Genomic DNA, 11,919 nt, shown 5'->3' on the forward strand with positions numbered 1-11,919 from the left:
ATGGGCACTGGTGACATCATTTGGAGCCAAAGATGGAGGGGGCGGGGTTTATGACCTATACTGCAACCAGCCACCAGGACGTGTTCGAGATGTTCTGGCTCCAGTTTCATTAAATCTCTAAATGAAGATTATGACATTATACCTGCTTTGTATTAGCAAGTTTGATGCTGACGTTTGCATTTTGCACAGCCTGTAATCTAGTCAATGTGACCGCTGAGGTCTGTGTTTAAGGGGAAATCTGAGTTTCGCCTGCTTGTTGTGCAAACGACCTCAAACCTGAACAGCTGATTGATCTTGACAAAGTTCACGCCACGCGGACACGATAGATTGAGCTCAGAGACGACTTTCCTGCTTCACACACCAGCTTTTATTTGCTTAATTTAAATTCAGATAACTAGATATTCTACTAAAGTACAAAGTCTAGTTACTTTACATGAATATTTCTGTGTTCTTTATATTTCTACTCATGCTTCAAATGGAAATATTGTTTTTGCTACATTTATTCAATGACTTCAGTCACTTTGTGGATTCTTAATACAAAACACAATAAACAAATTAATAATTTGGTATTATAAATTCAGATAAAGTATATGAAATACTTGAAATGAGTTCCACTTTCATGCATCCATAATTATCATTTAATAGTATAATATATATTACACTGGCCTTTTCTGAGTACTTAACTTGGTACTGAAACATACCACATATGAAAACGCGTCACCATTTACATCATAAACAACTAAAATATGACTAACATGTGTGACACGTGCAGATTCAACACTGACAATGAAACTCTGATGTAACAGATTATTCTGCGTTAATCAAATGTAACCTCTAAATATTCGACTAAAACAACATTTTAAAAGTTTTGATACATTAAAGATTTTTCATGTTACTTTGGTAACAAACTTATTTAATCACATGTTAATACTTTTTAATGTCTTTATGAACTAAATAAAATAAATAACTGGATTATATAACACAAAATAATATAAACAAACCATGAAACCTTCAGGACGGTTAAAGTTAAATACATTTAAAGCTTAATAAACTTTATTTAAGCATCAACCGCTTTTTATGCAGCATAAAAAAAAACATCTGAGAGTGCTGGCATTAATAAAAACCTCTTTTTTAAGTTACTTGTCAATAGCTGCCAGTTAATTAATGTGAATTTCATAAAATACACAACAGCTGTTGAAAATAAAACTTTAATACAAAGCTTTTTTAAAACGATAAAACAATGTTTATTACTTTTGTACTTTTAAATACTGTGAATTATTTTTACTTGTCAAATTACACAACGTTAATCTGAGATAATAAAGAAAAAACTATAATAATAAAACAGATTAAGATTAATGTTGGGAAAAAAACTGTTAACATTAATAAAAAATGTGTTCATTACTTTTGTACTTCTGCTTAAATGCAGTACTTTTGCAGTATTACTACTTTGTTTACTGTAACGCTGCTTTACTCTGACAAACAAACACAATTCCCAGGGTGACGAGTTTGTGTGTGAGTGTGTGTGTGTCGCAACAAAGTGCCTCCAGGGATAAAAGTCTACCTGTGTGTGTGTGTGTGTGTGTGTGTGTGTGTGTGTGTGTGTGTGTGTGTGTGTGAGGAGGCGTGGTGTTTACTCCTCTACCTTCACTTCATTCAGTCTCTGTCTGAGCTTCACATCAGGAGTCATGAGTGGACGAGTCGGCGATTTGAGCCCGAAGCAGGAAGAAATATTAACAGAGGTAACAAATAAATGTATATAAATATAAAAAAACAACTTAAATCATATTAATCTAATGAATTAATGCGTCTGGAATATTAATTAATGACTTTATTTTTGTGTTTTGTTGTATCTGTGCTTGGTTTTGTTGTGGTGACACATGATGACTCTATGGTAACCTGTCGTTACTCTCTCTGTACTACATGCAAAGTATATTTACTACGAGTATTTACATTGTGTTCTACTTTGTACTTCAGAGAGAAATATTGTTAGTGTTACCAATAATCAAATCATATAGATGCAGGACTTTTAAGTTAAAGATCTGAGTATCCCTGAGGGTAATATTACTCAGGTCTTAGTAGTATTTATGCAGGTTCACTGTGTATATGCAATATACTACACAGGTTTTAGTATTAAACAAGCTTATTGTTGCTGTTGTGGATGATGTTTAACACCGATTCTTGTTATATAATATTTAGTTATATAATATTGTTCATGTTTTCCTTAAATTTCCTTAAATGTGGTGTTTTAAAATTAGTTTTTATTTATTTTTTTGTCTTAAATCTGTTAAAACACGTCAGAAAAGCCACAAAAAAAAAAAAAAGAAAACGAGCTGGAACCACAAGAAAATACGTTTTAATTAATTAATCGATTCACTAATTAATCGTTTTAGCCCTTAAACTAAAAACTTTGTGTCTTTCTGACTTTTTTTTTGTTTTTTTGGTTAGCATAGCTTAGCACAAACACTGGAAACAGTAGGAAACTGCTAGCCTCGCTCTGTATCTGTAGCGCTCATTAACTGACGTGTTTAATCGTGTTAATCATGTTAATCGTTAATCTGTGAGCTTCAGATAAAAGTTTTTGTTTCTTTTGGACGGAGGTTAGGCTAGCAGTTTCCCTCTGTTTCCAGTCTTTATGCTAAGCTAGGCTAATCTGAGTGGTCTCAATCTTCTCAGCGAACGCTTGGCGATAAAATGAATTCCCATTAAAGTTCCTTCACACTGTAACGTTTTCTCCTGTTTCTCCAGTTTCGGGGGAGGATCCAGGACATCCTCCCCGACCTGCCTGCACAGCATGACCACTACCTCCTTCGCTGGCTCCGAGGTGAGACCTGCAGGAACCCTCGGCTGAAACCGGCTTTCAGCTTTTAGCATTTTCTTTGTGCAAAGAAACAAACACGAAGGTTTCCAAGTACAAGGTGACTTCTTATACGGAGTCAAAAACAAACAGTTAGCAGCTTTTAATGAGGCAGAAATACTTCAAATACTTCAGCTACTTTGTGGTACTTCATTCTTCTACGCTGTATCCAAAGAAGTCGGACATGTTTGTGTTTGTCGCCGGTGTTTGACGTTGTCGTGGCACATGTTGCTCAGAAACCAGTTTTTATGTCACTCAGGATTAATGTCAGACCTTAAGGACAGTTCAGTCCACCTTAAATGTACACCTGGTTTCCTCTTTGCATGGTCGAGATTCAGCTTAGCTTTTCTTTTCAAGCCTTTTCTAGTCTTTCAAGTCTTTTCTAGTCTTTTCCAGTCTTTTCTAATCTTTTCTAGTCTTTCAAGTGTTTTCTAGTATTTTCCAGTCGTTTCTAGTCTTTCGAGTCTTTCCTAGTCTTTTCCAGTCTTTTCTAGTCTTTCAAGTCTTTTCCAGACTTTTCTAGTCTTTTCCAGTCTTTTCTAGTCTTTCAAGTCTTTTCCAGACTTTTCTAGTCTTTTCCTAATCTTTTCTAGTCTTTTCCAGTCTTTTCTAGTCTTTTCTAATCTTTTCTAGTCTTTCAAGTGTTTTCTAGTATTTTCCAGTCGTTTCTAGTCTTTTCTAGTCTTTCAAGTCTTTTCCAGACTTTTCTAGTCTTTTCCAGTCTTTTCTAGTCTTTCAAGTCTTTTCTAGTCTTTTCTAGTCTTTTCCAGTCCTTTTCAGACTTTTCCAGTCTTGTCTAGTCTTTTCCTCTCTTTTCTAGCCTTTTCCTCTCTTTTCTAGTCTTTTCTAGTCCTTTTCAGACTTTTCCAGGCGTTTCTAGTCTTTTCTAGCCTTTTCCAGTCAAACATTCTGACTTGTTAAACATGACAACTTGGTCAACAGCCTTTAGCGATAGTTATTAATAATAAATGTGCAACGTCGAGTTTGACTTTGGAAATGAAGCTCGCTGTCAAACATTGAACATTTTCTAAAAACTACAAAGAGGTGAACATCGACTTTTGGTGTCACCCAGGACGTGAACAGAGGCCTCCTGGGTCTGTTTGTTTGACCCGTCCACCCACCACCTCCACCACCTCCACCACCTCCACCTCTGTACATGCACTTTATTTAAACGTGTGTCAAGGACCCATCAGAACATTATGAAAGACTGGGACGGGTTTGTACAGGGACCCAGTTTGAAGAACACTGTACATAAACTTAAACTTAGATAACTGTTGTTAAACTGAAAGAGAAATTCCCCCAAAATCTGAACGTTTGCACTTATAATGTCCTTATATTGGCTTATAGCGACATTATAATGTGAGATAAACAGTTTATTAAATCTTTATATTGTGCTTTTGAGTACATTTACTCAAGTTATATACAAGTTTGTACTTTAATTGAGTATTTCCATACTTTAATAACTTCTGCTTTAATACATAGACGATATATGATGAGTTAAAGATGAAAAACAGCTTGTGACCGAAACAATGGATGACATATGCCTAAAAAAAAAAAAAAAATTCATGATCTTTGGATTAAAATGTTAAAAAACGGACATATAATGTGGCATGAGGGTCACATGTACACCTGACAACGAACTGAAATGGGGACGAACACGTGTTGAGTTGTGTTGGATCAAACCACACTTGACTTCCTGACCCAATGACCGTGACGCCTCTGTCAGGTGTCGATACCGAGGCCTCCAGCTCAGGTATTTCCTCGCCGCCCTGCAGTGAAACCGGCTGCTGCAGTTTGAACACACTGGAACAGGTTTGGTGAACGCAGAGAGAGAGAGAGAGTGAACGTAGCCTGAGGCGTCCCAAACATTTTGAATAATAACAGCCCGGTTCACCGCCAAGTGTGTCCGTTTGTTCAGGGGGGAAGTTAACGGTCGTGTCCGTCCAATCAGACGTCATATTTACACAAGATTTAAAAAAGTTCAGTTAGAGGTCACAAACTGTTTGGAGCCACTCAATTCAACTTTAACAGTTTATTTTTTTATTTAATAAACTCATCTTATATCATCTATGCATTAAAGTAACTAACTACAGCTGTGAAATAAAGTTATTAAAGTATGGAAATACTCAATTAAAGTACAAACTTGTATAACTTGAGTAAATGTACTTAAAAGCACAATATAAACATTTAATAAACCGTTTAAATCACGTTATAATGTCGCTATAAACAGATATAAGTTAAAATCAAGCGATAACCCAAAAAAACTGCAGTTCCTCTAATGTCCACTTGAGGCTGGCTCCAGAAGTGAGTCAGTCTCCATAAGTCCCCATGTTTCACAGCAGAAATAAACATGTTTACAGCCTGGTACAAAAAACAGTTTTGGTCTCTGTAGCTAATTTCCTCGTTCATGACAACTGTACTGAGGGTGAATTTATATACAACTCACCTGTTCAGGTTATATTAAGGCCCGGCCCAGATTACTTCAGGTCTTTACATAACTGGTTCTTGAAATTTGCATTTCTAAAGAAAGCTCGGCGTGTCAGTTTGTTCTCTTTGAAACTAGTTTTGGTGATTCACCATTTGAGAAACAATTTGTCTGTCTATGTCCAGTCTTTTCTAGTCTTTTCCAGTCTTTTCTCATCTTGTCTAGTCTTCCAGTCTTTTCCAGTCTTTTCCAGTCTTTTCTAGTCTTTTCCAGTCTTTTCTAGTCTTTTCCATTTTTTTCTAGTCCTTTCCACTTTTCTAGTCTTTTCTATTTTTTTTTCTTATCTTTTCCAGTCTTTTCCAGTCTTTTCTCATCTTGTCTAGTCTTCCAGTCTTTTCCAGTCTTTTCTAGTCTTTCCTAGTCTTTTCCAGTCTTTTCTAGTCTTTTCCAGTCTTTTCTAGTCTTTTCTAGTCTTTTCCATTTTTTTCTAGTCCTTTCCACTTTTCTAGTTATTTCTATTTTTTTCTAGTCCTTTCCACTTTTCTAGTCTTTTCCATTTTTTCTAGTCCTTTCCACTTTTCTAGTTATTTCTATTTTTTTTCTCATCTTTTCCATTTTTTTCTTATCTTTTCCAGACTTTTCCAGTCTTTTCTAGTCTTTCCTAGTCTTTTCCGGTCTTTTCTAGTCTTTTCCAGTCTTTTCCATTTTTTTCTAGTCCTTTCCACTTTTCTAGTCTTTTCTATTTTTTTCTCATCTTTTCCATTTTTTTCTTATCTTGTCCAGTCTTTTCCAGTCTTTTCTCATCTTGTCTAGTCTTCCAGTCTTTTCCAGTCTTTTCTAGTCTTTCCTAGTCTTTTCCAGTCTTTTCTAGTCTTTTCCAGTCTTTTCTAGTCTTTTCTAGTCTTTTCCATTTTTTTCTAGTCCTTTCCACTTTTCTAGTCTTTTCTATTTTTTTCTCATCTTTTCCATCTTTTTCTTATCTTTTCCAGTCTTTCCTAGTCTTTTCTAGTCTTTCCTAGTCTTTTCCAGTCTTTTCTAGTCTAGAAAAAAGTTGCAGAGTTGAGGACATCTCAGCGTCCTTCTTGGTTAATCATTGATTCATTTCCTATAACATTCCCGCTGTGACCTCGTGGCCATGAAAACATATAGTATTTATTTAGTATATAATATTTACTGAGCGGCAGGTTTGAACCAGCTCAGCTGTCTTATCCTACATGTTTGTGTTTGTCCTGATTAAAGCTGCAGAGATTTAGATATTACTGTTATAACCAGAGTCATGTTTCTCATGTAATCTATTACCTCGTTGAGTTGTTTGTGCGACAGCACGTCCAGGACTTTGTGTCTCTTTAGTGGTTCATAGTTCACGGAGGCCTGAATCAATGCTCACCCTGTGACTGCGGCTCAATATTTGCATTAGCTGTTTAACCTCGGACTATTGTTGGTCTGAAACTGGAACAGATCGGTCTGTGCTTTTGTGTTTCATGTTTCGTGTCGTATGAACACATGAAGCACCTCTTCATGGAAAGATGCAGCAGTGGCATTGTTGGTGTTGCAACACATAATTATAAATAATAAAAGATATATAATTGAAAACATTAAAACTTCTTTAGACATTTTGACATTTTAAAAGTTTTAGTTTGGAAAATATTGTCCTGTATTGTATATTTTACCGTTACATAGAGATGCAAGAGACTCACATATGTTTCGATTCATAGTTTGCATTAATTAAACAAAGAAAATTAGATATTTGAACCATTTATTAACGACTTTTTATCGTCGGTTGCAGCGTGAGGTTGTTCAGGTGTAACGACGGGCTCATGTTGATGTTCGTAGCTGGAAGTTTATCTGTTGTTTTGACCATAAACACTAAAGATCACACAATCATTCTGTAATTAACTAATTTATTCATCGCTACTTCTGTTTATAACAAAACATCAGATTTTATTTTTATATTTGTGTGTAGAAGTCCAACATTTCCCTTTGAACTGTGGTGATTTATGTAAAGCAGTACCTCAAATCTGTTACAGTACTTAAATTAATTTACATTATACGTCTACTTTACTTTATTTATTTTCTTTTTGCAGCCCGAAGCTTCAACGTTCAGAAATCTGAAGCCATGATCAGAAAGGTGAAGTCCTCCTTTAAACACTTCATTTACTCCACGAGCTGTCGAATGTTTGGTGACCGTCTTTATGACCTGTCTGTCTGTCTGTCTGTCTGTCTGTCTGTCTGTCTGTCTGTGCAGCATCTGGACTTCAGGAGGAAGATGAAGGTCGACAGCATCATCTCTGACTGGAAACCTCCGGAGGTAAAAGATGAAGCTGAATTAAAAGCTGGTTGACTTTTTTTAGTCTCTAAGCTGAGACTTAATCAAACGCTGCGTTCCTTCACGTGTCCGTCAGGTGATCGAGAAGTACGTATCCGGGGGGATGTGCGGATACGACAAAGAGGGAAGTCCGATCTGGTACGACGTGATTGGTCCTCTGGATCCTAAAGGTCTCCTCCTGTCGGCCACCAAACAAGACTTCATGAAGACGAAGATCAGAGACACAGAGATGATGCAGAGGGAGTGCAGGAGGCAGTCTGAGAAGGTCTCATCCTTTCCTCTTTTGTCTCCTCCTTTCTTCTCTCTTCATGCTTCCTTTCCTTTTTTCATTTTTCCTCTCGTATCCTCCTGTTGTCTCATTTCGTCTCCTATCTCCTCTTTTTTTGTTGACTCCTGTTGATCTTCCTTCTCTCATCTCCTTCCATGATTCCTCCTCTCCTTTCATCCCTTATTTTATCTCCTGTCCTCTTATCTCCTCTTCCCTTGTTTCCTCCTCCCATCTCATCTTCTCTCCTCTCATGTCCTCCTTTATTTCCTTCTTTCCTTTCATCTAATATCTCCTCCTCGTCCTCTTATCTCCTCTTCCCTTGTTTCCTCCTCCCATTTCCTCCCTTGAGTCCTCCTCTCCTCTCTTTCTTTCCTTTCCCCCCTTTTCCTTCTCTCATTTCCTCCCTTGTCTCCTCCCTACTCTCCCTTTTTCCATCCTCTCCTCTTTTGTTTCCTCCTCTCCTCCTCTCCCTTTCCTTCTCCTCTTGTCTCCTTGATTCTTCCTCTCCTCTAACTCCTCTCCTCTCTCTCTCAGTTGGGGAAGAACGTTGAAGCGATCAGTCTGATCTACGACTGTGAAGGACTCGGACTGAAACACATCTGGAAACCAGCCATAGAGACTTACGGCGAGGTTCGTCAGCCAATCGTAGCCTCGTTAATATTAACACATAATTAAGTGATTTCATCTGATCACCGCTGCGTTCCTCTCGTGTTAGATCCTCTCCATGTTTGAGGAAAACTATCCGGAGGGTCTGAAGCGAGTGTTTCTGATCAAAGGTCAGCAGGACGTGAGTTTGATGTTTTTTCAGGCTGATGTTTTTTTGTTTCGTTGCTGATTTTCTGTCTCTGCTTCAGCTCCCAAAATGTTCCCGATGGCCTACAACCTCATCAAACACTTCCTGTGCGAGGAAACGCGACGCAAGATCATCGTCTTAGGAAGTAAGACGACCTTTCAACGCCAAACGTTCCTTAGTGGATTGTCCGGTTTCTCTAAATCAAACGTTCAATTTGTGTCTTTAGGTAACTGGCAGGACGTTCTACGTAAACACATCGATCCTGATCAGCTTCCTGTGGTGTACGGAGGAACCCTGACCGATCCTGATGGAGACCCTCGCTGCAGAACAATGGTGAGAGGTTGTTGGAGGTGGAGGTGGAGGAGTGTTGGTTCGTTGACTGAAATGTTTTGTTGTTGTTGTTGCAGCTCAAATACGGCGGCACGGTGCCGCGGTCTTACTACGTCCAGGACTCCGTGAAGGTTCAGTACGACAGCAGCGTGACCATCAGCCGAGGCTCCGTCCTCCAGCTGGAGTACGACGTTACGGCACCGAGCAGCCTTCTGAGGTACAAGACAACCAGCAGCCATTTTGTTAGTTAGGCTGCTCCTGTTCTGGCACGACACTGGCTACGCTTCCCTTCAGCAAACCTCTTCTTCTTCTTCTTCTTCTTCTTCCCTGTGGTCAAAAACACCTGTGGTACAAACACTTCCACTGTGCTCTGAGCTCACAGTCCGGCTAACAGACTGAGCTAACATTAGCTAACAGCAGCTAACAAACTGAGCTAACATGAGCTAACAGCATGCTAACAAACTGAGCTAACATTAGCTAACAACAGCTAACTAACTGTGCTAACATTAACTAAGAGCATGCTAACAAACTGAGCTAACATTAACTAACAGCAGCTAACAAATGGAGCTAACTAACTGTGCTAACATTAACTAAGAGCATGCTAACAAACTGAGCTAACATTAACTAACAGCAGCTAACAAATGGCGCTAACAAACTGTGCTAACATTAACTAACAGCAGTTAATAAACTGAGCTAACATTAGCTAACAGCATGTTAACAAACTGAGCTAACATTAACTAACAGTAGCTAACAAATGGAGCTAACATTAGCAAACAGCATGCTAACAAACTGAGCTAACATTAGCAAACAGCAGCTAACTAACTGAGCTAACATTAGCTAACAGCAGCTAACAAACTGAGCTAACATTATCAAACAGCAGCTAACTAACTGAGCTAACGTTAACTAAGAGCATGCTAACAAACTGAGCTAACATTAGCTAACAGCAGCTAACAAACTGAGCTAACATTAACTAACAGCAGCTAATAAACTGAGCTAACATTAACTAAGAGCATGCTAACAAACTGAGCTAACATTAACTAACAGCAGCTAACAAATGGAGCTAACATTAACTAACAGCAGCTAACAAATGGAGCTAACATTAGCAAACAGCATGCTAACTAACTGAGCTAACAGCAGCTAACTAACTGAGCTAACATTGCCATTCCCGACCCGGAGCCCAAAGTTACATAGTGTGAGAACAGACGTACGAATGACAGAGACACCGTTCACCTGGTCACAGGTCAGAGTGGGTCAACATAATTTGTATTTTCTTGCCAGGTGGCAGTTTGCCAGCGACGGGGCAGATATCGGGTTTGGAGTGTACAGACAGACCAAAGAGGGCGGCGGGCAGAAAGTTGCTGAGATGTTACAGATTCTGCCCAGCGAACGCTACAACGCACACCTGGTCCCTGAAGACAGCTGCCTCACCTGCCCCGAGCCCGGAGTCTGTAAGTCCACACTGCCCATTACATAAAGGCCCAGAGAGCTCTGGGTCTAGATGTTTTAGGTTCGTCAAGTCTAGCTGTCGTTAACTTCACTCTTCTGTTTGTGCAGACGTGCTGTGCTTCGACAACAGCTACAGCATCCTTCAGTCGAAGAGGGTGAGCTACAAAGTCGAGGTTCTTCCTCCTTCGGACGGGCCCATGCAGAGTTCTCACAGCAGAGGCGACGGGAGGCTGCAGTGATCGAGTCCACCCGATCAGTCGACGTCATTTCTCTGTATTAGTTTGTAATCTGTAATTAGTTTATGGTAATTTGATTAAAATAGTAACTTAACAACAGGCTGAAAATCTGTTTCACTGTTTCACTGCCCTTGCTGGTTCATAGTTTCATGTCTCACGTTCATAATTCACGGAAAACCTTCATTTATTTGACATTTAAAGGAGATTTCTATGGAAAAAGTTATATTTTAAATGACAGGCCGTTAATTATACAGTAAAACACTGTAATATTTAATTTTTTACAACATTTGTACGGCAAAGCAACATTTGTTTTGATAAAAAAACAAAAAAAACTTGTATTTAGATAGTAAAATATCTAAAAAATTTACCGTAAAGTTAGAAAAAGTTAAACTGTATTTATTACGGTAAAATTTTGACAGTTTTTTTACCATAAAAAACAATAATACAAACTGTAACAGACATGTACTCAACAAAATAGGATAAAAATTAACATACATTTCTAATAAAAACACATTATTCTTCTTTAAAGAGTTACATTTGACAAGTTTCACAGTTTTATTACATGTTTTTATTGTTAATAACCTTAAATTTGTATAAAAATCCAGTGAACACACTGAGTGATGTCACACAGTACTGGAGTACACTTCTACATCACTGCAGCGCATTTGAGACGTTGAACCACCAGAGGGCAGCGAAAAACAAGATTTTCTGCTGGTGTTAAGCCGCTCTTTAAGATTTTACATTTATTTATGAATATGTGAACAAAAGATGGGTCATGATGTGTAAAAAAAAAAGTACAGCATTCGGGTCGGATCATTCAAAACAACAACAACGACAACAACGTGAAGTTTATTTTGAAAGAACTCATTTCGTCGACATTTCAAAGAACCACTTAACGTTCAAGCATCGTTTTCTGGAGCTTTATCGTGTTTTTATAAACGAAACACTCGACTGAAGTTTCCGTGTTTGCTCTCGAGAGCAGGAAAAAACTAAACCGATGTGACAAAAGGGAGTAAAGTTACTTTAAGAGGTCGTTCATCAGGTCGTGCTGCTCGTGATGTTTGATTTGACCTTTATTGTTACAACGTATGAATGATGTTGATAATAATCGTATATGTGATGTATGAATGCAGCCGTGAACAGACGACAGACATGATTTATTTTTGACTTTCACTTTGTACTTCAATGTAATAAATGTAATAAAGGATGAATCACAAGATAAATTAATTCTACTGACTTAT

The 11,919-nt window shown here is 38.1% G+C and overlaps 1 protein-coding gene across 1 annotated transcript; it reads left to right on the forward strand.

Annotated features, from left to right (window-relative positions):
- Window positions 1-1,610: 1,610 nt before the first annotated feature.
- On the forward strand, window positions 1,611-11,681 carry sec14l7 (SEC14-like lipid binding 7). Its single transcript, XM_010755022.3, has 12 exons — window positions 1,611-1,739; window positions 2,746-2,821; window positions 7,364-7,407; window positions 7,525-7,587; window positions 7,682-7,870; window positions 8,408-8,503; window positions 8,589-8,649; window positions 8,728-8,811; window positions 8,893-8,999; window positions 9,074-9,213; window positions 10,275-10,444; window positions 10,551-11,681. Exons 1-12 carry the CDS (start codon window positions 1,686-1,688, stop codon window positions 10,679-10,681), a joined length of 1,215 nt encoding a protein of 404 aa, XP_010753324.2. The 5' UTR covers window positions 1,611-1,685; the 3' UTR covers window positions 10,682-11,681.
- The last annotated feature ends 238 nt before the right edge of the window (window positions 11,682-11,919 follow it).

Source organism: Larimichthys crocea, chromosome IX (genome assembly GCF_000972845.2).
Source record: "Larimichthys crocea isolate SSNF chromosome IX, L_crocea_2.0, whole genome shotgun sequence".
NCBI classification, from domain to species: Eukaryota; Metazoa; Chordata; class Actinopteri; family Sciaenidae; genus Larimichthys; species Larimichthys crocea.

What these genes read in the sequence shown, in the direction of transcription:
- sec14l7 (XM_010755022.3), top strand. Translation starts at nt 1,686, where the DNA reads ATGAGTGGACGAGTCGGCGATTTGAGCCCGAAGCAGGAAGAAATATTA. An exon ending in GCAGGAGGCAGTCTGAGAAG is followed by an intron (nt 7,871 to 8,407) that starts GTCTCATCCTTT and finishes TCTCTCTCTCAG; the next exon opens with TTGGGGAAGAACGTTGAAGC. An exon ending in CAAGATCATCGTCTTAGGAA is followed by an intron (nt 8,812 to 8,892) that starts GTAAGACGACCT and finishes TTGTGTCTTTAG; the next exon opens with GTAACTGGCAGGACGTTCTA.